At 35.4% G+C, this 25,997-nt stretch overlaps 1 protein-coding gene and 1 pseudogene across 6 annotated transcripts in view; one reads left to right on the top strand and one right to left on the bottom strand.

Annotated features, from left to right (window-relative positions):
- Positions 1-25,997, bottom strand: part of PTBP3 (polypyrimidine tract binding protein 3) — a 140,428-nt gene that overhangs the window by 13,441 nt on the left and 100,990 nt on the right. For all 6 annotated transcript variants that reach the window (XM_077142077.1, XM_077142057.1, XM_077142048.1 and 3 more), the window contains 4 exons: positions 25,570-25,734; positions 24,551-24,661; positions 22,907-23,081; positions 1,092-1,169 (listed from right to left, as the gene is read on the bottom strand). In XM_077142077.1, coding sequence (XP_076998192.1) covers positions 1,092-1,169; positions 22,907-23,081; positions 24,551-24,661; positions 25,570-25,734 — 529 coding nt within the window. The remainder of the gene's footprint in view (positions 1-1,091; positions 1,170-22,906; positions 23,082-24,550; positions 24,662-25,569; positions 25,735-25,997) is intronic.
- LOC143665045 (small ribosomal subunit protein uS5 pseudogene) lies at positions 18,564-20,682 on the top strand (annotated as a pseudogene).

Below are 25,997 nucleotides of genomic sequence, written 5' to 3' on the forward strand. Positions count from 1 at the left end.
TTCAGCCTACTCTGTTTAACGATCTAAGAAGGTGATCACTACCATAATCCAGACTGTTGGAAAAAGATTTTTAAAACTATACAGGCCACATTCTTGGGTTGGACACTTCTACATAAAATCTGCACTCAACAGTTCTTCAATGATGTCTTCTCCTCAAATCCAACCCCTAACTTTGGATAACTTCTATACTATATATCCATATATGCATATGTGGGTGTGTATATGTATGTGTGTGTGTGTGTGTGCGTGTGTGTGTGTGTGTGTGTGTATATACATACCCCTTACTAGAACTTAAAAGTCTTATTAAATAAGGAGCCCTCCTTTACTCTTTTCTTATCTTTTTAGAACAGTGTTTTATACACAGAGTGTGTCTAAAATAAATACCTCAAATGAGGGAAACTGTGTACCATTATTCCAAATGTCTACCAATTAAACTTTTGGGAGCTTCAAATAAATAAAAACTATGTATGATACCTTCATTGTAATAGAATATGTAGAGTATTCATTTAACTCAACATACATTAAGATGTGTTCAAACTGCCAAAAACCTAAAACTTAAACCTCAATTATTTTATCTTTCCTTCCTTTTCCCTTAACTCCATCCTTTCCCTTGGATGAGGCAGAATAGTTAAAATTCCCTGAATTAGAAGGGTAGCATATAAAAGACTATTGCCAAAAAGCTCAGCTACAATGCAATTTAAAATTACATTCATGAATTAAGTTGGAAATGTAATATATAGAATGGGCTTAACAGTATTCCACAAAGATTTTCAGCAAAGACAGAAGCAGCTCACACATTTTAACTGAAAGGAAAATCTAAGGTTATTTAATGTAGTCAACCTATAGGTATCTCTGCCAATGGCAAGTATAAATGACGCAGAACATATAATGGAACTTGGTATAAAACCAGAGTGAATTCTTCAAGCGATACAAGAAAGTTGTGCATCATACAATGAGCCACTTCTATGGCTGATGTACCTAATGATTTCGTTATGAATCTTTCAAATGATAAAATTTTTCATAAATAAGTCTCTATAAAATGTAGAACCTTCACTGAAAAATCATTTCAAATTGAATTTTAAAATAGTCACCTGTAGCTTGGGGAAATCCAATGGCTGGGGCAAATCCAGCAGCCCCTGCATATGGTGAGGAAATTATACCTGGTGCACCTAATGGGGAAGAGAAGCTAAAATAAATATACTATCTTCTACAAATAAGTTATCAAAACAATGTAAATGGCTATATCAGAGTATAAGGCTGATAAAAAGATTTTGTTACAGGGTAAAGATTTGTTCAACAGGTGATCCCTAATGTATAGGTAAACAGCTGGGTTCAAGGTCCTAATACTCTTGAGTATAGTTAAGCTACAGTATTTTTTGGTAAAGATTAGGACTAGATTGAGTTCTTGACTGTATTTTGAACAGTGTTTCAAGATAGAAATCATCAAATACTGCAAGTGGTCTAAGAAGAAAGGATCACAGGGGCTTTACTGTAATTGATTAGAGAAGGCTTCTCAGGAAGTAGAACTTGAGCTAGACATTATATAATTGAAAAGCACAGTGCTGCTTAGTGTATATTAGATGCTAAAGAAATGTTGGTTTTCTTCACTTTCCTTTAGGAAGCCTGGTGATTAGATACCATAAATAAAAACAGAGAAATCCAACAGAGGATTTCTAGTAGAAAAAATGATTAATTTGGTTTTGGAAATGTCAAGTTTGAGGTGATGCTAAGACATTCAAATGGAAATGCCAACAAGTGGAAATGAGGGGAAAAGCTCAGAATGAGAAGACATAAGAAAAGAAATGAAGGGAGCTAAAGATCAAGTCTGGGAATATTAGGACACTTAAGTGGTAAGTAGTAAGAGAAGGAAGAGGTACTTAGAAAGAAAAAGAGAATAGCTTTAGAAATAGAAAAATAAGTGAACCACAGTCCCTCAAAATCTACAGGAATAGTTTGAAAGAAGTAGAGGAGTCAGGGGAGTTTTCAAAAGTGGTCAAAGAAAATGAAAAACAAAAAAAGAAGGTAAATGAAATAGTTTGAGAGCAATAATGAGAAATCAGATTTTTTTTCTTTTTTTTTTTTAATCTTTCAAATGACAAGGAGATGGGCTTATTTATGAGCAGAAGTATACTGGCTATATTTTCCAGAGTTGTTAGAAGCTGACATATGGAGCATGCCCATCCAAAAAAAAGCTGATATAATTTTATTCTATTCATTAAAGAGAATTTTTTAACAATGTGTTAAATATTTTAACTGTGCTTGATAACAGCTCAAGAAATATAGAAATATGAGATTACAGAAACAGCTAGCAGAGAAAATTGATAAACGAAGATACAAAAAAAAATGGGAATAATTAATGAAATAAGAGAAAGCAGAATCCATTCAGGAAATAGCTGCTAAATATTCACTTGCCTCTTCCAAACAACACTAGCTGGTCATGTCACTTCCTGTGAGGGGAACATATATTTCTATGCAATTCCTACTGGGGCTTGATCGTGTATGTTTTAGCCAAGGAATACAGACATATATGACATAAATAACTTTTACAGAGAAGCTTGAAGAAGCATTTTGAGTTTACATCAACTCTTTTATTCTTTTCTCTCTGCCACAAGAATGCCATGTTCCAAATAGGGGTGACACCTTCAGTGTGGACCCAGATTAAAAAGACCTAAGAAGGAGAGCTGGAATAGTTGACTCACAGCCACCAACAAGATATGTGAAAGAGAAATAAATGTCAAGTACCGTAAACCATGGAGTGGCGGGAAGGGTTGAACTTTTTAAATTCAAAAGAGATGAATACTGAAGGTTATAAGTAGAAGGTAAGGCAGAAAAGTATGGTGGTTATCTCCAATTTTTCTAAAACCTATTCATACTTTTCTGCAGTCTGTGGGGGGGGGGGGCAGGGGAGTTAAAAAGAGACCTAACAAAAAATTATCAGGGACAAATTTTAGATAACTGTTTCCAAGTAAGATATATTAATAACAAGAACATCTGTCAAAATTTGACAAAAGTATCATTTTAAAGTTTATACGAACATAGTTTCCCCTAGTGAGTGGAAACAGAAACGTTTTGGCACAGTAACATGCTGAACAAAGGGTTAATATTTTTAAGAAAAAGTTTAAGGTTTGAATGGTAAAAATAAGTACTTAACATCTGGCAAATGTACAAGCATGACAAGCAATTGAGGTGAAACAAATTAATAAATGAGATTACATTTTTACCAATGAAACTGGTTTAGTGAAGTATTAACTTATAATAGCAAAACCCTATAGAAACAAGTTTCAATTAGAAAATTATTAAACAAATTATGGTAAGTCATCAAACAAAATGCAGAGCAATTTTAAAGGATATTACAAAGAGCATTCACTATGAAAAATATCCCAAGTAAAAAACGACTATAAAATTGTATATATACACATATTATCACAATTACAATTATGTAAAAAAATCTTGGGGGAATAGTAGCAGACGAGATAACAAAGGTCAACTTTCCTATATAAAATGCCAGATCAAAAAGTAAAAAGATCTTTAAAAACTTAACAGTGGAACATTTCTCCAAAGAGCAAACACAAATGGCTAAAAAGCACACGACGAGATGTTCATCTTCATTAGCTATACGGGAAATGCAAATCAAGACTACAATGATCACACCATCTCTCGCTAGAAATCACAGAGGCAAGAATCAGTGAGAAATATTTAAATGCCAACCAAGAATACTATAACTGGCAAAACTGTCTATCAAAACTGAGGAGAGCTTTAGATAAACAAGAGCTGTGAGAGCTGCATCACTAGATGGGCCCTATAGGAGATGCCAAAGAGTTCAGCAGGTTAAAAAAAAAGGACAGAAGACAATACATTTAAACTGCATGAATTTTTAAAGATCTCTGGTGACGGTAATGACATGGATAAATGTTCGAAACTCCACTTTTTATTCCCTACAGGATCTAAAAGGCAAATACATAAAATGTAGTAAGTCAGTGAGATGGTTAGGGTCAGGTGTCAACTTGGCCAGGTAATGGTGCCTAGTTGTCTGGTCAGGCAAGCACTGGCCTAATCGCTACTGCAAGGTAATTTCATGGCTGCCTGATAAACCAGAAGGATAGTTATTAAATCATCAGTCAGATGACTGCATGCGTGGCTGTTTACATTTATGATCAACTAAGGGTGTGCCTTCCACAATGAGAGAATGCAATCACCTGGAGTTAATTCAATCAGCTGAAGACTTTTAAGGAAGAAAAGAGAATTTTCATTTCTTCTTCAGCCAGTCAGCCAGCCAGCCTCGCCTGTGGAATTCACCAAGGAACTTCATTGGAGTTGCCAGCCTCGTGGCCTACCCTACAGATTTTGGACCCCTGGCTGTGTAAGATATTTTTATAAATTTCATATTTACAGATATCTCCTGTTGGTTCTGTTTCTCTAGAGAACCCTGACTAATATAGTCAGTGATTTTGGACTTGCAATTTGTGACAAGAACTCCACAAAGCTACGGCAAAAGGGGTATGGGAACATAGTTTGTACCTGTTACTGAAGTGAGGTTGGTATCAAAGCAATGAGATCATTACAGATTTATGATGTTAAATTTAAACCCCAATGTAATTTATAAAAAAGTACTGGAGAATATGCAAGTTCACAGAAACAGAAATTGGAGTGCAAGTTGCCAGAGGAAGAGGGCAGAGGTCATGGCAATTAATACATAGTGGGTGTAGAATTTTTGTTTGTGGAGATGGGAAAACTTTAGTAATGGAGTGTGGTGAAGGTACCACAACATTCTGAATGTGATTAACTGCACTAAATGGTATGACTGGGTGCGGATGAGATGAGCAAGTTTATGTTGAATATGTGTTACACACAATCAAAAAAAAAAAGGAGGAAGAGCAAAGTAAAAGAACGGTAATTAAAAGTAATACATAGTAAAGAATGGATCTAACAAGGCAGGAGAAAAAGACTCAAAGGGGCATTATAGGGACATAGGGAAAAGCTGGAAAACAGACCAAGTTTTATACTAAAGCCAAATTTCTTAAACAGGATAACAGTACTTAAGGTGGTTACACAAATGAGTATTGTTCTTAAGAAATTAATATGGCAATATTATGTGTTCAAGGAGGAAGATACAATCAAACCATAGTCAACTATTCATAAAATTGGCACACACAGACCAATAGATTAATAGACAGGTAAGTAGGTAAAGTTATTAACAAATGTGGTAAAATGTTAAAATTGGTGTATCTGGGAGGAGTAGGGGTATAATGGGAATTATCTGGACGGGGTTTATATTATTTTTGTGTAAATTTGAAAGTATTTCAAACTAAAAAGTTAAAAAATATGAGTTTACAAGAAACCCCATGAGACTGAGTTTTGGTTTTGTCAATCTCATGGCATAGTAGGCAAGAGGCAAATGCTAGGCCCTGTTCAAAGTGGGAAGTCAACAGGAGATCCCTACCACATGAAATATAGAAGGGCAAGGATGAAGTTAAAATAAGCCACCTTGGGCAGGCCACGGTGGCTCTGTGGCAGAGTTCTCACCTGCCATGCTGGAGACCCAGGTTCAATTCCAGGTGTCTGCCCATGTAAAAATGAATAAATAAATAAACCACCTCATCTACCCATTCCTCCCACTATTCTAGAAGACTTAAAGAAAGTTATCTTCTATGTCTAGAGGACAAAGAATCAAGCAAATGAAACCCCTGAAAAGTTCTAATCAAAAGTAAACCTCATGGGCGGCACACAATGGTGGTTCAGTGGCAGAATTCTCGCCTGCCATGCGAGAGACCCAGGTTCAATTCCCAGTGCCTGTCTATGCAAAAAAACAAAACAAAACAAAAAAACCCCTCACGTAAATCTGCAGTGCAAATTAACAGGTGGGGGTAGGGGTGGGTGGGAGAGGATCAAGCTGTGGATTTAGTTAAATGGTCCCAAAAGTAGGGTCCTAAAATGCTGCAGATAAGCAAATCCTCTCTAAAGGAACATACTACCTTCATCCTAAGCCTCAAAGAATTCTCACAACTAATTCTCCAAATAAAATGAATATATTATTCATCAAAAAAACTGAAAAGCAGAAACTTCTAATTGCAGAAACAGACCTGCAAATATTTCAGATATTGGAATTCTAAGATAAAAATTTAAATAGCACCTCAGAAGTAATTCAAGACAAGCTAGAAAATATGTGTAAGTCAAAAGAAACTATAAATCTAAAATGGCTAGATATAAAAGCAGATTAGATGAAGCTGAAGAGATCATTTGTGAATTGGAAATAGGTATACCTAAGAATTATTCAGATGCAGCTCAGATACGAAGAGTGAGAGGGTCTAACAGATTTGATCAAAGCTCCAGAGAGAAAGAAGAGAAACAGTGGGAAGAGGAAATATCTAGAACCCAGAAAAGACAGCAATCCACTAAATCAAGTGGCCCAATAAGATCCGATCAGAACATATAAAAAGAAACCCTTAAATAGATAAATCATACTGAACCTACAGAACATCAAAGACAAAGAAATTATCTAAGGAATAGCCAGAGAAGAGTAATACTTAGGCTAGAGGGTGTTTGTAGAGCAACAATGAAAACCAGAATATAGTAGACTGGTAACTTTAACATACTGAAAGGAAACTATCAACCTAGAACTCAATACTCAGCAAAAATACCTTTCATAACTGACAATAAAACACATTTTTAGACAAATAAAGACTTCAAATTTGCTACCACGGACCTTTCCTAAGTGAAATTCTAAAGGATGCCCATCTGGTAGAAGGAAAGTAATCCCAGATGACATATCGGAGTTGCAAGATGGAATGAAAAACCTAAAAAGGTAAATCTAAATGAATATGAAGTGTCTGAAACAATATTAACAACAAATTGAAAGGTCAAATTACAAGAATTAAAAAACAACAATAATATGAGAGTTAGGGGGAGTTAAAAGGGTTTAAAGTGTTCTACAGTCCTTGGTATTATGTAAGAAAAGGATGAAGGGGATGCAGCAGCTATTGTTAATTAACTTGAGATTTCGGTAAAATTAGTATGAATGTTAACTTCAAAAGAGTACAGTGAATTCAAATAAAATAATTCATTTACCAATTATCTTCTGAGTATATTTTGTGTTAAGCTCATGAAACACTGGCAAAGTAAAGAAACAAATAATATCTGCCCTAGTGAAGCTGAATTCTGGTGATGAAAGCAGACTAAATAAACACAGAAGATAACATAATGATACAGTAAATAAGAAGGTGGTATAAATACTTTGATTAAAATAAAACGGAGAATCAGGAGTACTAAGGGAGAGCTTGTCAAAGAAGCCAGAATAAGCAAACTCTGAGGGTATCTGGGAGAAAAACACTCCAGTGAATGATCTTGAGGTAGGAATATACCTAGCATGTTTGAGAAATGGTACAGATGTCAGGATGGCGGTCAGATGCAGGAAGGGTGAGAGTCAAAAGATAAAAGTGGACTGCCAGTATAGGACTTTGTAATCCAATGTAAGGATGGGGATGTTTACTGTGAAAAAAAATGGGAAGTGCCTTTGGAAGGATGTTAACACCAGAGTGAAATTATTTGATGAATTTTTCCTTTTTAACTTACATATAATGAACTATACAGATAAATGGCACAATATGATTAGTTTTGATATGAGTTTATACATGTGAAACCATCACCAGAATCAAGATAAAATTTTGATCACTCCCTCCAAACCTTGTTTCCAGGCAACAAACACCTGGCTTTCTATCATGGTAGATCAGTTGGCACTTTAACGAATTGTATATAAACAGAATCATACAGTAGGTATTCTTTGCTGTCTGGTTTCTTGCATTTGTCATGTTTTGTCTGGCTCTTTCATTCAGCATAATGCAGTTGCTCTCACCAGTAGTTTATTTTACTGAATACTATTTCATTGCACGAATATACCACATTTTGTTTATCCATTCACCTGATAACAGAAAATTTCTAGGTTGTAGCTATTACAAATAAAGCTGTTATGAACATTTGTATACAAATATTTCTGTGCACATACGTCTTCATTTCTCTTGGATAAATACCCAGGAGAATGGCTGGTTTATATTATATTGTAGGTGCACACTTAATTTTTAAAGAAATTCCCAAACTCTTTCCAAAGCGGCTGTACCATTTTCCATTGCCCCCAACAGAGGAAGAGCGTTACAGTTGATCTACACACTTGGTATAATCAATAATTTTCATTTTAGCCATTTAAATGGCATGTAGTAATATCTTCTTGTGATTTTAATTTGCATTACAATGATGACTAGTGATACTGATCATCGGTTATTGCCATTCAGACACCATTTTTGTAAAGCTTCTCTTCAAATCTTTTGTCCAGTTTTTATTGGTTTCTTTGTCTTATTATTGAGTTGTAATAATCTTTTATATATTCTTGATATAACTCATTTTTCTGATATATGGACTGCAAATATTTTTCTACAAGTCTGTGTACTGCCTTTTGGTTTCCTTGATGAGTATCTTTTTTTATTTTAAACTTTTTTAAATTGTATAATATAACGTATATACAAAGCAAAGAAAGAAAAAGCAATTGTTTTCAAAGTACTCTTCAACAAGTAGTTACAGGACAGATCCCAAAGTCTGTCATGGGCTACCATCCCACCCTCTCAGATTTTTCCTTCTAGCTGCTCCAGAACATAGTAGGCTAGAAGGAATAAGTATTTTTTTATCATTACAATCAATTTTGTTTCTTTTTTTTGTGAAAAATAACACATCTACGAAAAAAGCAATAAATTTCAAAGCACAGCACAATTAGCTGTACACAGAGTTCAGAGTTTGGTATGGGTTATAATTCCAAAATTTTAGATTTTTACTTCTAGCTGCTCTAAGATACCCCACTCTTTAGAGGTGTTTGGGCTATGGCCGTCCTAACTTTTTCATGTTGGAAGAGGCTGTCAATAATATGGGGTAGGGAGATGAAACTATCTGATGTTCTGGAGAGGTTGGGCTAGGTGTCAGGACTTATCTGGACAGGGGACCTATCTGGAGGTTGTAGGTTTCTGGCAAGTTACTCTAATTCCTGGAACCCTTGTGGAGTCTTATAAATTGCCCTAGATGTTCTTCAGGATTGGCTGGAATGGTCCTGGTTGGGGGTTGGCAGGTTATGATAGGTAGCAAGGTCTATGTTCTAGTTTGGTGGTAGGGATGGAGGTTATGCATGGGCTCAGCAACATGGACTTCCACTCACCAAGGCTGACCTGGCTACAGCCACTGCTGAGTGCCCAATCTGCCAGCAGCAGAGACCCACACTCAGCCCCCGATATGGCGCCATTCCCCGAGGTGACCAGCCAGCTACATGGTGGCAGGTTGATTACATTGGACCACTCCCTTCATGGAAGGGGCAGCGATTTGTTCTAACTGGAATAGACACATACTCTGGATATGGGTTTGCTTTCCCTGCACGCAATGCTTCTGCCAAAACTACTATCCGTGGGCTTACAGAATGCCTTATCCATCGTCATGGTATTCCACATAGCATTGCTTCGGATCAAGGAACACACTTCACAGCAAATGAAGTGCGGGAATGGGCACATGCTCATGGAATTCTCTGGTCTTACCATGTTCCCCATCATCCAGAAGCTGCTGGATTGATAGAACGGTGGAATGGCCTTTTGAAAACTCAATTACGGTGCCAACTAGGTGGCAAAAACTTGAAAGGCTGGGGTAATGTTCTCCAGGAAGCTGTGTATGCTCTGAATCAGCGTCCACTGTATGGTGCTGTTTCTCCCATAGCCAGGATCCATGGGTCCAGGAACCAAGGGGTGGAAATGGGTGTGGTGCCACTCACTACTACTCCTAGTGATCCACTAGGAAAATTTTTGCTTCCTGTCCCTGCTACCCTGAGTTCTGCTGGTCTACAGGTTTTAGTTCCAAAATGGGGTGTGCTTTCTCCAGGAGAAACAACAGTGATACCACTGAACTGGAAGTTAAGATTGCCACCTGGCCACTTTGGGCTACTTATGCCTCTGGATCAACACACCAAGAAGGGGATTACATTATTGTCTGGGGTAATTGACCCTGACTATCAGAAGGAAGTAGGACTGCAACTACATAATGGAGGTAAAGAAGAGTTTTCTTGGAATATAGGAGATCCCCTGGGACGTCTATTAGTACTACCATGCCCTGTGATTAAAATCAATGGAAAACTGCAACAACACAATCCAGGCAGGACCACTAATGGCTCTGAGACTTCAGGGATGAAGGTTTGGGTCACCCCACCAGGCAAAGAACCACGGCCAGCTGAAGTGCTTGCTGAGGGGAAAGGGAACATGGAATGGGTAGTGGAAGAAGGTAGTGATAAATATGAACTTCGACCACGTGATCAGTTACAGAAACGAGGACTGTAATGCTGTTTTGTTTGTGTTATACTATTTAAGTTGTAAGATATCAAGTTTAAGAATGAATGTTGCCCAAGGATTTGCACGCTATTCTGGAGAGATTTAATGTGTTTCCAGTTATATGCAGGACAGTTGAGTATTGTCAGGTAAAAAAAAAAAAAAAAAAATGTGTGCTTATTTGTTTTCATTTGGAAATAAAGTATGGTCTAAGGTGATATATATATATATATATATATATATGTGTGCCAAGTTGACAAGGGGTGGACTGTCATGGTTAGGGACAGGTGTCAAACTTGGCCAAGTTGTGGTACCTGTTCATCTGATTGGGCAAGCGCTGGCCTGTCTGTTGCAATGAGGACATTTCATAGGATTAGGTCATGATCACGTCAGCTACATCCACAGCTGATTCCATTTGTAATCAGCCAAAGGGGAGTGTCTTCTGCAATTAGTGATGCTAAATCCAATCATGGGAAGCCTTTTAAGGAGGACTCAGAGGAGACAGGTTCCATTCCTGCTTTGGCTGGTGAGCCTCTCCTGTGGAGTTCATCCAGGCCATCCATTGGAGTCATCGGCTTCGCAGCCTGCCCTGTGGATTTTGGACTCTGCATTCCTACGGTCACGTGAGACACTTTCATAAATTTTATATTTGCAAGTGTTCCCTGTTGATTCTGTTTCTCTAGAGAACCCTAACTAATACAGTCTACCTGAAGTTTTTGCATAAGAGCAACCTCCAGAGTAGCCTCTCGACTGTATCTGAACTCTCTCTGCCACTGATACTTTATTAAATATACTTCTTTTCCCCCGTTTGGTCAGGATGTAATTGTTGATGCCACGGTGCCAGGTCTGGATTCATCCCTAGGAGTCCTCTCCCATGTCCCCATTGAGACTTTCACCCCTGGATGTTATATCCCATGTAGGGGGGAGGGCAATGATTTCACTTGCAGAAGTGGGTTTAGAGAGACAGGCCACATCTGAGCAACAACAGAGGTACTGCACAAGTAACTCTTAGGCATGCGTATAGGTAGTCTAAACTTCTATTCTACCTACATAAGCTTTGTAAGAGTAAACCTCATTATTGAGGGCATGGCATACTGATTTGGGTGTTTGACACAGTATCAGGGGATTCCCTGATAGTACGGCTTAGTAGTTCCAGACGGTTATCTTTTAACTTTTAAAATTTAATGTACAATATATAAATTACTTCCTTTTGTGATTTGTGCTTTTTGTATTCTAAGAAATCTTTACATATCCCTATGTCGCAAAGATTTTTTTCCTGTGTTTTCGTCTAGAAATTTTATTAATTAAATTTTACATTTAGGGCTAAGATACATTTCCAGTTAATTTGTCAGTACTGTATGAGACAAGGGTAAAAGTTTTTTTTTCTCTTTCAATATGGATATGCACTAGAAACATTTGTTGAAAAGATGATCCTTTCCCTTTGAATTATATTGGCAGTTCTGTTGCAAATCAATTGACTACATATGTGTAGATCTATTTCTAGAATCTTTATTCTGTTCCACTAATTTACGCAGCCTTATAGTAAGTCTTGCAATCAAACCTCAGTCTATTCCTGAGGTTTCTTTCCATTTCAATATAAATTTTTTTTAATGCTCAAGCCATCTTCCTAAAGCAGGAAAAAGAAATAAACATCATTAGGATTAGAAAAAGAAACTATCATTATTTGCATATGACATGACTGTGTACACAGAACTTTCCAAAGAATCCACGGGCAAATTATAGGAATTAATAAGAGTTTATCAAGGTTGCTGGATATGAAATTTAATGGTAATTTCTATATATTAGCAACAGTTAGAAAATAAAATAACAATGACAGTTCAAACTTAAATAGTACTTACACTAGGAGCCATTTAAAACTCTACGTACATTGGCATGTTTAACCTTCATCATGTCCCTATTAGTTAGGTACTATTGTTATTCTCATTTTACAGTTGAAGAAACAGAAGTAGAGGGAAATTAAGCAATTTTCCTAAGGTTACACAGATAATAACAGGTCCAGAACTAGCAATGAAAAATATGATTCTTAACCTCTATAATATGTCATGCAAAGTAAAATCAAAAGAACAAAGTTGTTAATAATAAGTGTAACAAAAATATGCAAAATTTTATGGAGAAAAGGCACCAAACTTTACAGAAAGATATTAAAAAACACTTAAGTGAATGGAGAAATGTACAATGTTCAAAGACTGGAAAATTCTACTGTAAAGATGTCAATTATTTTCTCATAGATTTATAAATTCAATATAATCCCAATGAAAAGCCCAATATTTTTTATGATGAACATGCCAAATGGAACCTAAAATTCATAGTAAGCATAAATGGTCAAGACTTGCCAAGATACTCTTCAAGAAGAGGCAAAAACTTAAGTCTATCACATGTCAAGACTTATAGTAATGACAAAGGAAGGACAACTAGACCAACGAAATAAGGCCCATAAAGATACTCAAGCATTTATGCAATTTTTATGACAAGGGTAGCAGTGTTGATTAGTGAAGAGAAGACAGATTTTTCAATAAATAATCATAGGAAAATTGGTTATCACGTGGGGAAAAAACAAACAGAGCCATATCCTCACATAATTCACAAAAACTCCTGCAGGATTATGTCTCTATAAATATAAAAAGCAAAACTATTATACTTTTAATATGGAGTAGGACAAATTGGGGATGGGAGGGTGACATTTCTGAGTATTAATTTTTGTAAATGTTGACTTTGGGAAGCATTTCAAAAATGTGATAGAATAAAATAATCTATCATGTAATGCACACAGAAAAATAGGATCCTGAATATATTTAATTATGTAACAACTGAAGGGAAAAAGAACTTTTTCTTTTTTTTTTCTTTTTATTTTGTTTGTTATTATTTTTTTTTTTTGGAAAAAGAACTTTTAAAAGGTATTTTAATATATATATACTGCAGTTAACTATACACTGCCATTATATAAGGTAATAAGCATTCAGACTAATGAAAATCTTTAGTACTCAGACTGATTTAAAAAAAACAATAAACAAATATCAATCTCAAGTTAGTATAAGGTTAACAATTATGAAACTAATTTTTGTATATTCTACATTGAGAAAAGAAGCAAGTATATTCAAGACCCTGGGAACTAGATTCCTCTTTCTTGGAGAAGAGTTACCAATATGAAAGAGTACTGGATTGGAATTGGAGGTGTCAGTTTAAATACATAGTTGCATTTTTTTTTGGCATAGGCAGGCTCTGGTAATCGAACCTGTGTCTCTGGCACAGCAGGAGAGAATTCTGCCACTGAGCCACTGGTGCACCCCCCTACAGATGTTTTTTAAACACACAGGATACATATCTATGGAAATACATGTGCACATATCCTCATCACTTCCATTTAGAGTGAGAAGCAATGAGGCCCGGTCAGAAATGTACATACCTAATGGCTACATACTGATTCCTATACCATTCTCCACTAAAAGGAACCAGACTCCTTGGAGAAATGGCTGACTCCAAGTCTGGGATACGGAAAGTAATGAAAATATGGAATATTTTATGTAACAAAGTAAGGAAGTGCTCAAACGATGTGGGCATATAAAAAGACAAAGAAGCCAGAGTAAAAGCGTTCCCATTGGCCATGCCTGGGACAACTTGAGCATAAAGTGAATAATCATATTGAGAAATTATAGCCTATACAATAAAGTAGCAATCTATGAGTCTGTAATGACTTTTATAATAAATAAATGGCTGTGAGGTAAGGGAGGATGAGAAATATGTTCTTGATAACAGAATACCAGCTAATAAATGTAGAAGAAATGGTGGAATTAGTAAATTAGCATACAGCAACCATCGCAGTAATAATTAGCAGCAGTTGTTGCTAAAATTTTGGGTGAAAAATGTGGAATGACAGGATATTTTTCATAGTCTCAAAGTATCTCTCTACAAATTAATTACAAAGGGAAAATTAACTTTACTGAGAAGAGACATGGCAGAAATCTCCTTAATCAAGTCATCAATCATCAGGAATAGGAAAAGTGACAACATGTGTTTTTGGATATGATGGACTGAGAAAGACTCAATAACTTCCAGGGTGTTTTTTTTTTAATGCATACACTAATGAGTAGGAAATCAGACATTCAAATCTATGGAAAGTTCACAAAATTATCAGCCTGCTCGCTTCAGAAAATGCTAATACAAAGAAAAAGAAAGAAGAAATATACCAAATTAAAGGATTCTAAAGAGACATGAGAAATAAACTAACCTGATATGAGTTTGGACCTGTACCAGAAAAATTTCTGTAATAAAGGACATCATTTTCATAACTGGAAAAATTTAAACAAGGACTACAGCTTATATAACAGTATTTACAAATGTTCTGATTTTGATACTGAACTGTACTTAGGTAATAATATCCTTGTTCTTAGAAGAAAATATACACCGAATATTTAGAAGTAAGGGGTATCATGCCTGCAACTTATGCTCAAATGGTTCAGGACAAAATATATATGTATTAATATATATTATACATATGTATAGACACACATACAGAAATAATCAGACAGATGATAAAGCAATTAAGTAATCTGAATAAAGAGTATAGAAAGGGGTGCACTGTAGTATTCTTACAAATTATTTCAAAATAAAATTACTAAAATATCATAAAACTTTAGAATACAGAAAGACCTCTTCATGACCTCAGGGTAACAGAATAAACAGACATGAAAAGCACAAAAACAAAGGAAATAGTAAGCAAAGCTGAATACATAAAAATGACATGAAGGGAATGAAGCAATTAAGTCATAAACTGGGAAAAACTATTTGCAACATATACAATAAACAAAGAATTAGTATCTGGAATACATGTAAAATTCATGCAAATCAACAAGAAAAACTGAGAAAACAAGCATGAACACAGGCAAATAATTGACAAGATGGCCAATAAAAAAAAAATAAAATGTTTAACCTCATTAAGGATCAGAAAATACAAAAAAAAAATTCCAATGATTAAAATACCATTATATGGTTCATTCCTGGGTTTTGGCACATACACACAAAAAATGCTATTATAAGACAACAAAATGGCAAGAATAAAAAAGCTTGACAATAGGAAGATAAATTGGTATGACTACTTTTAAAATTATATGGCTGATATTATCACAAATAGTGGGAACAACCAATTCAGTGGGCTGAGCCCTCAATTTTTTTAATAGTTTTTTGAGAAATATCCACACATACAGTTCAACCATATTATACAATCAATGTGAGCCCTCAATCTTGGGGGTTTGCCCCTATGAAGCTCACTCCTGCAAAGGAGAGGCTAAGCCTACTGATAATTATGCCTAAGAGCTACCCCTGGAGAGGCCCTTTTGTTGCTCAGATGCGCCTCTCTCTCTAAGTCAATTTGGCAGGTAAACTCACTGTTCTACCCCATATGTGGGACATGACTACCAGGGTGTAAATCTTCCTAGCAATGTGGGACCTGACTCCCAAGGATGAGCCGGGACCTGTCATCATGAGAATGAGAACATCTTCTTAACCAAAGGGGAAAGAGAGAAATGAGACAAAATAAAGTCTCAGTGGCTGAGAAACTTCAAACAAAGTCAAATTATCCTGGAGGTTATTCTTATGCATTATATGGATATTCCTTTTTAGTTTATGGTGTATTGGAGTGGCTAGAGGGAAATATCTGAAAGTGTTGAACTGTGTTCCAGTAGCCTTGATTCATGAAGAAGACTACATATAGCTTTTACAATGTGACTGTGTGATTGTGAAAACCGTGTGTCTGATGCTCCTTTTATCCAGAGTACAGACAGATGAGTTAAAAAAAGAAAAAAAAAAAGACAATAAATAAATAACAGTGGGAGATAAAAGGTAAAAACTGGGTAGAATGAAACACTGTAGGTCAATGAAAGGGAGGGATAAGGGGTATGGGATGTACATTCTTTTGTTTTTCCTTTTTATTTCTTTTTCTGGAGTGATGCAAATGATCTAAAAATGATCACAGTGAAGAATACACAAGTATTTGATGATATTGTGAGCCAATGACTGCATAATATAGCTGGACTGTACGTGTATGGGATAAAAACAAAAGAAAGGGGGGAACCACCTACGGCAGAGAGATATTTCAGGGCTTTACTTACTCAGAACCAACAAACAAGAACTGGCAGAACCATAGCTCTCAAATCTCTAGAAAATAGTTAAAGGGATGCAGTAACATAGAAAACATTCAATCAAGAAAAAGCAATTTAAAAGGAGTAAGATTGTAAGGCATCCTACTGTCCCTTCTATCCCCTCCCCAGTGTGGTGTGGAGATGGCCCATGATCCTACTGCAGGTCCCTGGTTTCAATTCCAGAAGGATGAATAACCCTTCTGAACATACCAGGGTGCATGTATGTCTGCTGTTTTCTCTGGGGGCACACTGAAGAACTGAGCCAGGACACTCGTCACAGGCTCACCATTTCAGAACTTGTTCTGAGCCCAGAGGTGGCTGGCTCACAGAGCTCGCTCTCACCGAACACTGGAGTAGAGTCGTCAAACTGCAGCAGCCTGGGGCAAAGGAACACTGGCTGAGAGACATGGAGTAACCCCCTGGACAGTGAAAAGACCCTGAGCTTTTCACTTGGGCTGTTCTCTAAATTCAGTTATAAAAGCTAAGCTCTGAAGGAGAGCACTATATAGGCTAATATGCAAAGATTGGGAAATGTGCTTTCTCTCTCTCTCTGATTAGATGGAAATGAGCTTAAGAAACAAATGCTTCAGTCTAAATTTTGGAGACAACAATTTATAATATAATGGTATCAGATTACAAAAAATACAAAGCTTATAAAGAAGGAACAAGCAAGGCCCAAGCAATGAAGCAAGATAAAGCATTAGACACCATCAATGAGGGAGACCAGAATGTGGACATATGAGAGAAAGACCTGAAAAAGAATGGTCCTAAATATGCTCACAGAGCTAAAGGAAATTAGGAAAATGACAGATAAACACAAAGAAAATATCAATAAAGAGTTAAAACTCATGAAAAGTAATCAAAGAGTAGAAGACCACAGTAACAGAAATTTAAAATTTTTCTAGAGAGATTCCGCAGCAGATTGGAGCTGGCTAAAGAGAGAAAAAGTGAATGTGAAGATAAGACAATTCAAATTATTCAATCTGAGGAGCAGAAAGAAAAAAGAAGAAAAGTGGACAGAGCTTGAGAGACCTGTGGGACACACAAGTGTCCCAGAAGGAAAGGAAAGAGAAAATGACAAAGAGAATATTCAAAGAAATAATGGTGGAAAACTTCCCAAATTTAACAAAAGACATGAATATACAAATCCAAGATGCTGAATGAACTCCAAACACAATAAACTCAAAAAGAATCACCCCAAGACATATTATAATCACACCAAGATATATTATAATAATTGTCAAAGGCCAAAGATAAAAGATAATTCTGAAAGGTGCAAGAATGAAGCAACGTGACATGTACATGGGAGCCTCAATAAGATTTAGGTTCTTATTCCTCATCAGAAACCATGGAGGCAGTAAGGCAACGGGATGGCATATTTAAAGTACTAAAAGGGGGGGAAAAATGCCACCCAAAAATTCTTTATTGGACAAAATTCTCTGTAAAAAATAAGGAAGAAATTTAAGCACTCTCAGATAAACAAAAGCTGAGGGAGTTCATCTACAAGTAAGTGCTAAAAGGAGTTCTGCTGGTGAAAGGAAAGAATACTAGATAGAAAGTGCGTCAAAAATTAAAGATCTCTGGTGAGGGCAATCACAAGGGTAAATAAAAATGATAGCAGCATTGTATTTTAGTACCATTTTTATTTCTAAAAGATACAAAAATCAAATGCATAAAATGTAATAATACAGTGGTTTTGGACTCATGTGTAAATACATAATCTGTGGTCCTGTAACTACTTGTTGAAGAGTGCTTTGAAAATGACTACTTTTTCATTTCTTTGCTTTGTATATATGTTATATTATACAATAAAAAAGTTAAAAAATACATAATTTGTGACAAGAACTACATAAAGGTGAGGGGCTATGGATGGGTACAGAAATTTAAGACTGTATGTACTAGTGAGATTATGTTTGTATTAAACCAAATATGTTTACAGATTTAGGATGTTACATTTAAGCCCCATGGTAACCACAGAGAAAACAATGGAAAATTATGCACTTAAGTAAACCGCAATAATGGAAGAATATATAAAAAAAAGTATAAGGCTTAAAAAAAACCAAAGAGCAAAATGACAGAAGAAAGCCCTACATTAGCAATAGTTACTTCAAAGGCAAATGGGTTAAAGTTTTCAGTAAAAAGGTAAAGGCTGATAGAATGGATAAAAACCATGATCCAACTATATGTTGTTCATAACAGATTTACCTTAAATTTCAAAGACCCAAATAGGTTGAACACAAAAAGATGGAAAAATATACCATGCCAATAAGCAAAAGAGAATTGGGGTGGGTATATCAATATTAGATAAAATAGCCTTTAAGTAAAAAACTGCTACGAGGGACAAAGAAGGCCACCATACACTATTAAAAAGGTCAATTCAACAAGAAGACATAACAATTATAAATATCTTATGTATTGAACAACAGAACAAAAAAAAGAACAAGAATGTCTATTATCACTATCTCTACTTAACACTGTGTCCTCGAAGTACTAGCCAGAGTAATCAGGCAGGAAAAAGCAAATAAAAGGCATAGAAATTGGAAAGGAAGGAAGAAGTAAGACTCTCTATACGCAGACAACATGATCTTATACACAGAAAATCCCAAAGAATCTACAAGAAAGTTACCAGAACTAATAAACAAATTCAGCAAAGTGGCAAGGTACAAAAATCAACACCCAAAAATCAGTTGTATTTCTTGTGTTACACTAAATTATGTACTTCATTTTAGATATGTTCTTAATCTTAATTCACATGGTGTGAACTCGTGTGTAAATAGGATCTCTTTAAGATAACAGGTAGCCCAACTGAATGAGGTTGGGTCTTAATCTGAATTACCGGAGGCTTTAAAAAGAAAAAGAAACAAGTCAGTAACCACAAAGAGAAAGGAGAGGACAATGCCATGTGATGGGAAAGTCAAATAACCCAAGGATAGCTGATAAACCAGAAAGCTACAGCCCTGGGAAGATGAGCCACACCTTGATATGGACACTTATGGTCTCTAAATCTGTAAGCCAAAACAAATTCCTGTTGTTGAAGATCTAAGAGATCAGAAAAACTAAGACATTTCTATACAGGAGCAATAAACAATGCAAAAAGGAAACTCGGTAAATAATTCCATTTGCAACAGGAACTAAAGGAATAAAATACCTAGGAATAAATTTAACCAAGGATGTAAAAGAAAACTACAATCATTACTGAAAAAAATTAAAGAAACCTAAACAAATGGAAAGACAATCCATGCTTATGGATTAGAAGATTTACTATCATTAACATGTCAATACTATCCAAAGCAATCCAAAGATGCAATGCAATTCCAATCACAATTACAACAGCCTTTTTTGCAGAAATGGAAAAGCCAACTGCCAAATTCATATAGAAAGGCTTCTTCTTCAATAAAACATCAAATGGAAGATGATGGCAGCTCTGTAGTAAGCCCCAGATGTCCCTGGACAGAAGTTTCAGCAGCAGCACCCAGGGCTGAGGTTATAGACCTTGGGGAGGGTCTAAAGACAATGAGTGGCTTCCTGTCGTCAAGCTGAGTCTCCTGGTCAAGGATATGAAGATTAAGTCCCTTTAGGAGAGCTGTATCTTTTCTCCTCTCTGCCCATTAAGGAGTCTAAATTCACTGCCTTTTTTTGTGGTGACATTTCTCAAGGGTGAGGTTTTGAAAATTATATGTTAGTGCAAAAGCAAACCGATATTGACCAGTGGATTAAATTTGGGTGTTAAGTACTCCAAGGAAGTACCCATGGCCATCAGTGGGGCCAATACTGCGGCCAAGCTTTCCAATGTCCCTGTACGGCAGAGCTGCAGGGGGAGCAAGAATGCCCTCACCCCATTCCTAGAGCAAAGTGACCAAACACTGTGGTTCCATGCTGGTCTGTCTCATCCCTGCTCCCAGAGGCACTGGCATCATTTTGATCTATGTGTCCAAGAAGCTGCTGCTGCTGGATTATATTGATGACTCCTACACCTCAGCCAAGAGCTGCACAGTCACTCTAAATGACTTTATCAAGTCCACCTTTGATGCCATCCTATCTCCAAGACCTATAGCTATTTCACACCCAACTAATGGAAAGAGCATATGTTCACAAGGTCTCTCTCTCAGTAATTCACTGACAATCTTGTAAAAATCCATACCACAGTCTCCATACAGAGGACCCAGGACGCCACTGCGGGCACAACATAGGGTTTTTATACAAGAAAAATAAAGTCCATTAATTAAGTCAGAAAATATATTCAAGGGGCCCTGAGTAGCCAAACATTTCTGAAATAGAACAAGTTGGAAGACTCACACTTCCTGGTTTCAAAATTTATTACAAATCTACAGTAATGAAAACAGTACCAAGACAAGGGCAGATATATAGGCCAATGGAACAGAATTAAGAGCACAGTAATAAACCGACACATCTATGGCCAAGTGCTTTTTGACAAGAGTGCCAAATCTATTCACTGGGGAAAAGAAATGGTGCAGGGAAAACTTGAAATTCACATGCAAATGAATCAAAGTGGATCCCTACTTTATACCACATAAAATATTAAAAATTTCATCAAAGGACATTATCAAGAAAGTGTAAAGGACAAAGTATACAACCTACTCTCAATTGTTTAGAAAACAGATAAACAGACAAAACCAACCAAAGAAAAAAAATGTAAGGAGATGACTATCATCAAATTTGGAAATGTAGTTATCCTGGAGCAGAGACAGTGGAAGACAATTGTTGGAGAGGGGCACAGAGGGTGCTTCTTCAGTATGTGTGCAGCAATTACAAGGGTGTTTGAAAATATATTTACATGTTTTATATGCTTTCCTATAGGTATGATATTATATCACTTAACAGGGGCAGAGCTTACATTACAATTCAGCTTTAGGAATCTGAAAGGCAACCTTTAAAGAAACTTTCAAATGATACTGAAAGAGTAGCCAATGAGGTAGGAAGTTAGGAGGGTATATGGTGCTTCAGAAGCCAAGAGAAAAAGGAGAGAATAGTGAACGACATCAAATCTTAGTGAGAGGTAGAATTTATGTATCTCACCCAATGCACAAATGATGAATTTACCTCAGGCTGCAGACATTATTTTGCAATGACTAAGGATTTATTAATAATACAATGAGAAAAAGAATATGAACATTCTGATATTTTATGTTCAGAAACCAAAATTCTTAACCATATTTTTAAAATGTCCTCTTTTCACAATGTAGAATATTAATTACACCAATAATATATATTCAATTACTGTAATACACGTATTCTGCAATTGACAGGCAAGTTTTGGCAAATCTGAATGTCAGCCCCAATTGCTAACATTTATTATTGAAATGGTAATGACAAAGACTTTAGGTTGTGCAAGACTGTACAATAACATTAGGTTCTAGTAACAGATATTAACACAAACATTTGGTCAAAAAGACCAAAACAGAAACAATTTTAGAGATGGGTATTGAACAACAGCTCATTTGACATTTTAGCTAAAAACAACAAAAGTTTTAATTTTAAAATAGCAACAAACTATTTTCTAGAAAAGTTTGCACAATATTTGACTAAGAATTGTAAAATTGTATCACCCATAAAAGGAAGATGGACTAATAACTTCTTAAAGTCTCATTTGGCAATAATATTTTATGATGTTATTTGGGACAGGAAAACCAATCACAAAGGATAATAAAACTGAATACTTTAAATAAACCACCCTTTTGAGAGCTGCAAAAACAAAGAGTAGGATACATTAACCTAAAGATATATTCAACTGTGCTATCCACTGCTCTTCCCTTTATACAAAGTTTTTTTTAATAATAAAAAACATTTAAATATATTGAGAACGAATTTTAAATAAAAGAGGTGGGAAGCTCTTCAAAGCTACATATGCATAAACAATTTAGAAGGGTTTATTTTCATTAATGCAAAAATGCAATATACAAATTATTAAGATAAAGATGGAAGTACTGATGTATAAGGAACAAAGCAAATAAAATAAATCCTCTTTTTAAAATAAACAGCATAGCATTAATTTAGGTCTTTTTAAAATATCATTTCTTAGAATGGGAAAACTATTTTTTTCAAGAGCACTTAATGGCAAAATTCTCTTAGCTCTAAGTCAACATCTTTAAATCAATGTTAATATGTAAGACTTTTCACTGGACAAAAGCAATTGTATAACTTACAAAGAATGAGTAACGCTAATGTTAGATAATAAATTGTAAATCAATTTCAGATGTCCACCTAGTCTGCCAACCAATAGAACTCCTAATGTTAACACTAAATTTATGGACACATTTTGTTCGATGATTCTTGCTTTCTTTTAGAACTCCTGGGACTCCTAGAAGTAAAAGGCTAACTGACATACATAGATTAATAAAGGAAACATGTAACTTCACAAAACTTGCTTTGTGACCCAAAAAGAAAACTACTCACCAAAAGCAGCAGCCATAGGGGGTTCAAGGGATGGCTGGCCATCACCAGTAGGAAGGTCTAAACGAGTGAAGTCTCTGCTTTTGTCATTATTATATTTCACATTAAGGCTGGTGAGCTTGGAGAAGTCAATGCGCAGAGTGCAACATGCATTATAGATATTCTGGCCATCCAGAGCCTAAAGCATGTGAGAAAGGGACTGATGTTTTGGCAAGACAACAACAAGTATATATCAATAGCCTCTACTTTGACACAAAGTGGCAATCAAGTATAAAGCAGAAAGCATGGACTAAAAGCCAAACACCTGGGTTAACAGCTCTCTCTGTCATTAACTGTGTGACTCTAAGGGAGAATAGGAAAACCTCTAAGTCTCAGTTCTTTTGTCTGTAAAATAAGGATAATAATACCCATCTTGCCTATATATGCCAGAAAAATAAGATCAATGAGAAAAGAATTGGAAAAGCTTGAAAAGTTACTGTGTAGTACATAAATAGTAGCCATTATTATATTACTTTACCCACAACAAAGTTTTTAAAATATTGTGATTTTACATTTCATCCGAATTCTTTTCAGTTTAGTTTATTTGGAATTGCATGAAACAAAGCCTTAATAAACTATACTTGCCAGGGCCACAATATATAAAATCCCATCCACCTTTATTTTTTGCCTTGTAAATGTATTTTGTAATATTTTGAATAATAAGCTGAAGAGAATCTGGAGTCAGTTCTGATATAAGACCAATGATCAGTAATCCACTCCTCTGCAATAATAAAAATGTACTAAAGGGATATTTGTGATCACTTATGACTTTCACAAATGCACAAATGCTAGAATTTAAAAAACAGATACCTGGTTCCAAAGCACATAAAAATAAAACAAATATACAAAAAAGACTTATAATAATCATCATTATTGACAAGTATGCCATCATAAAGGTACAAAATAAAGTATTCGAGAAGAATACTTTATTCTCGAGAAGAGGGTACAGCAAATGCAAAAGCTGTCGTTCCTAACCAACTGCCAGGCACTGAATGGCACACAAAAATACTATAAGCCTTAGTTCCTCTATCTTTGAGAAGAAATTAGAAATACTTCTGATACCAATATAAGACAATTATAATTAGGTGAGATCTCAATAGACTGGAATAATGGGTCAAAATATAATCAAACTGAATGTAAAGTTTTGTATTTTGTCATAAAAGTCAAGCAGAAAAAAAGAAGAAGAAAAAAAAAGTCAAGCAGTCATGTACTAAACAATGAACAACATGAAATGACGGCAGCCTATTTCCTAACACTTAATGTCTTCACCATTTAGAACTCAACAGGAATCAACAGTAAATGTGGCTGCAAAAAGAGTAGAGAAAGCACAAGGGCAAAAACAGTTCTACTTTCTTAGTCAGTTTATGCAAGGAGTATTATGCTCAACTCTACACTTTAAATATGACAAACAAGAATGAGTCCCAGGAAGCTGAGATATGATGAAGGCCAGGATATGTGAAGAAAGAAGTAGCAATATTTAGCTTATAAAAAAAAAAGACATGGTAAACTGGGGCAAGAGAAAATACACAGAGGCTTTCTTTAGAGAGCACTGAAATGAGTCATTAACAACTAGAAAATGAAAATAGAAAAAAAAGAGATCATAATTACCATTTTAGCATAATGTGCATTCATTGGGTCAGCATACTGAAGCAAGGCTTGAAACTGATTATTCTTTGTAAAGGTGATAATCTTCAAGACCGCGCCAAATTTAGAAAATATCTGGAAAAAAGTTCAGATTAGTCTAAACTATGAAAAAAAATACTAAATTACCTTTATAAATATAACTTGATTCCCATTTTTAATGAAAATAAATTTTCTATATTAATACTGTTGGTACCAAATTGACTTAAATCAACCTTGAGATGTTAAACCTTCAAAACCCATAAGTGGCTTAGAATAGTGCCTGAAACACAATAGGCATTCAAAGGTTTAACTTATTTTATAGAATGTTATAAACCATACAATATTCAAACAGCTAAAATAGAAATGAAGTAACAGTATGAGATAATTGTATTACAAATCATAGGAATGCAGTGAGAAAGTGATATAGATGAACTATTTCAACCTGTGAATTGCCATCTACTTCTTGTGATTTTTTTAGATACAGAAACTAAATGATGTTTAACTAGATGCAATCAAATGCTCTATTAATTGATCAAATATTAACAGAACATCTACTGTATGTCAGGAAGTATTACAAGCACTGGGAGTTGTACAGTGAACAAAACTGAGACAAAAGTCACTGCTTTTAAAAAGACAGACAATAAACAAGCAATGTACTAACAAAACACCTGGTGGTAAAAAGTGCTATGAATAACCTTACACCTTTTATAAAAATTAACTTGAAGTGGATCAAAAGCATAAAACACTTAAAAGAAAACATTGGAGAAAATCTTCATGACCTCAGCTTTGGCAATAAATTCTTAGATATGATTAGAAGAAGGAGGATGTCAAAGAATTATATCTACTTGGTACCATTTCTTGTATGAAACAGAATGGTAAAAAATACTTTATTATTTAAGCAAATATATCAACCAAAAGCAACCACCTCAGGAACTTAGACACAAAATATCAAAAATATTGTAAGTAACATTTGACTTTCCTTTCTTAAAAATGCTCCTCCTTACCTGATGGAGAACTTCCAGAGTAACAGGGTAAAAGAGGTTTTCAATAATTATTCGGAGCACAGGACTTTGCCCAGGCAGGACTGTGCCTTCATTGGCAGGAGTTCCAGTAAGAGCCAGGCTTCCTGACTGGACAGCACTGATGGCCTGCAATGCAGCTTGAGTTCTCTAGAGAAGAATCCAAAATAAGAACTTTTCATTATAGAGAGATATTATATGAATCTTGAAAATTAGTTGATGCAAAATAATATGTAGTACAGTTAAATCAAAATATAGTATCTATGTCTGCACACACACATCCTAAGTATGTAATCAGTTTAACAGTCAAAACACCTGCTTATTTATTACAACAACATAAGAATTAAGAAAGTTGCTTAAATTTACTTGAAGAGACATTAAAAAAAATCTACTCCCCCTCCCCCCCAAAAAAT

This window comes from Tamandua tetradactyla, chromosome 2 (genome assembly GCF_023851605.1).
Source record: "Tamandua tetradactyla isolate mTamTet1 chromosome 2, mTamTet1.pri, whole genome shotgun sequence".
Classification (NCBI taxonomy): Eukaryota; Metazoa; Chordata; class Mammalia; order Pilosa; family Myrmecophagidae; genus Tamandua; species Tamandua tetradactyla.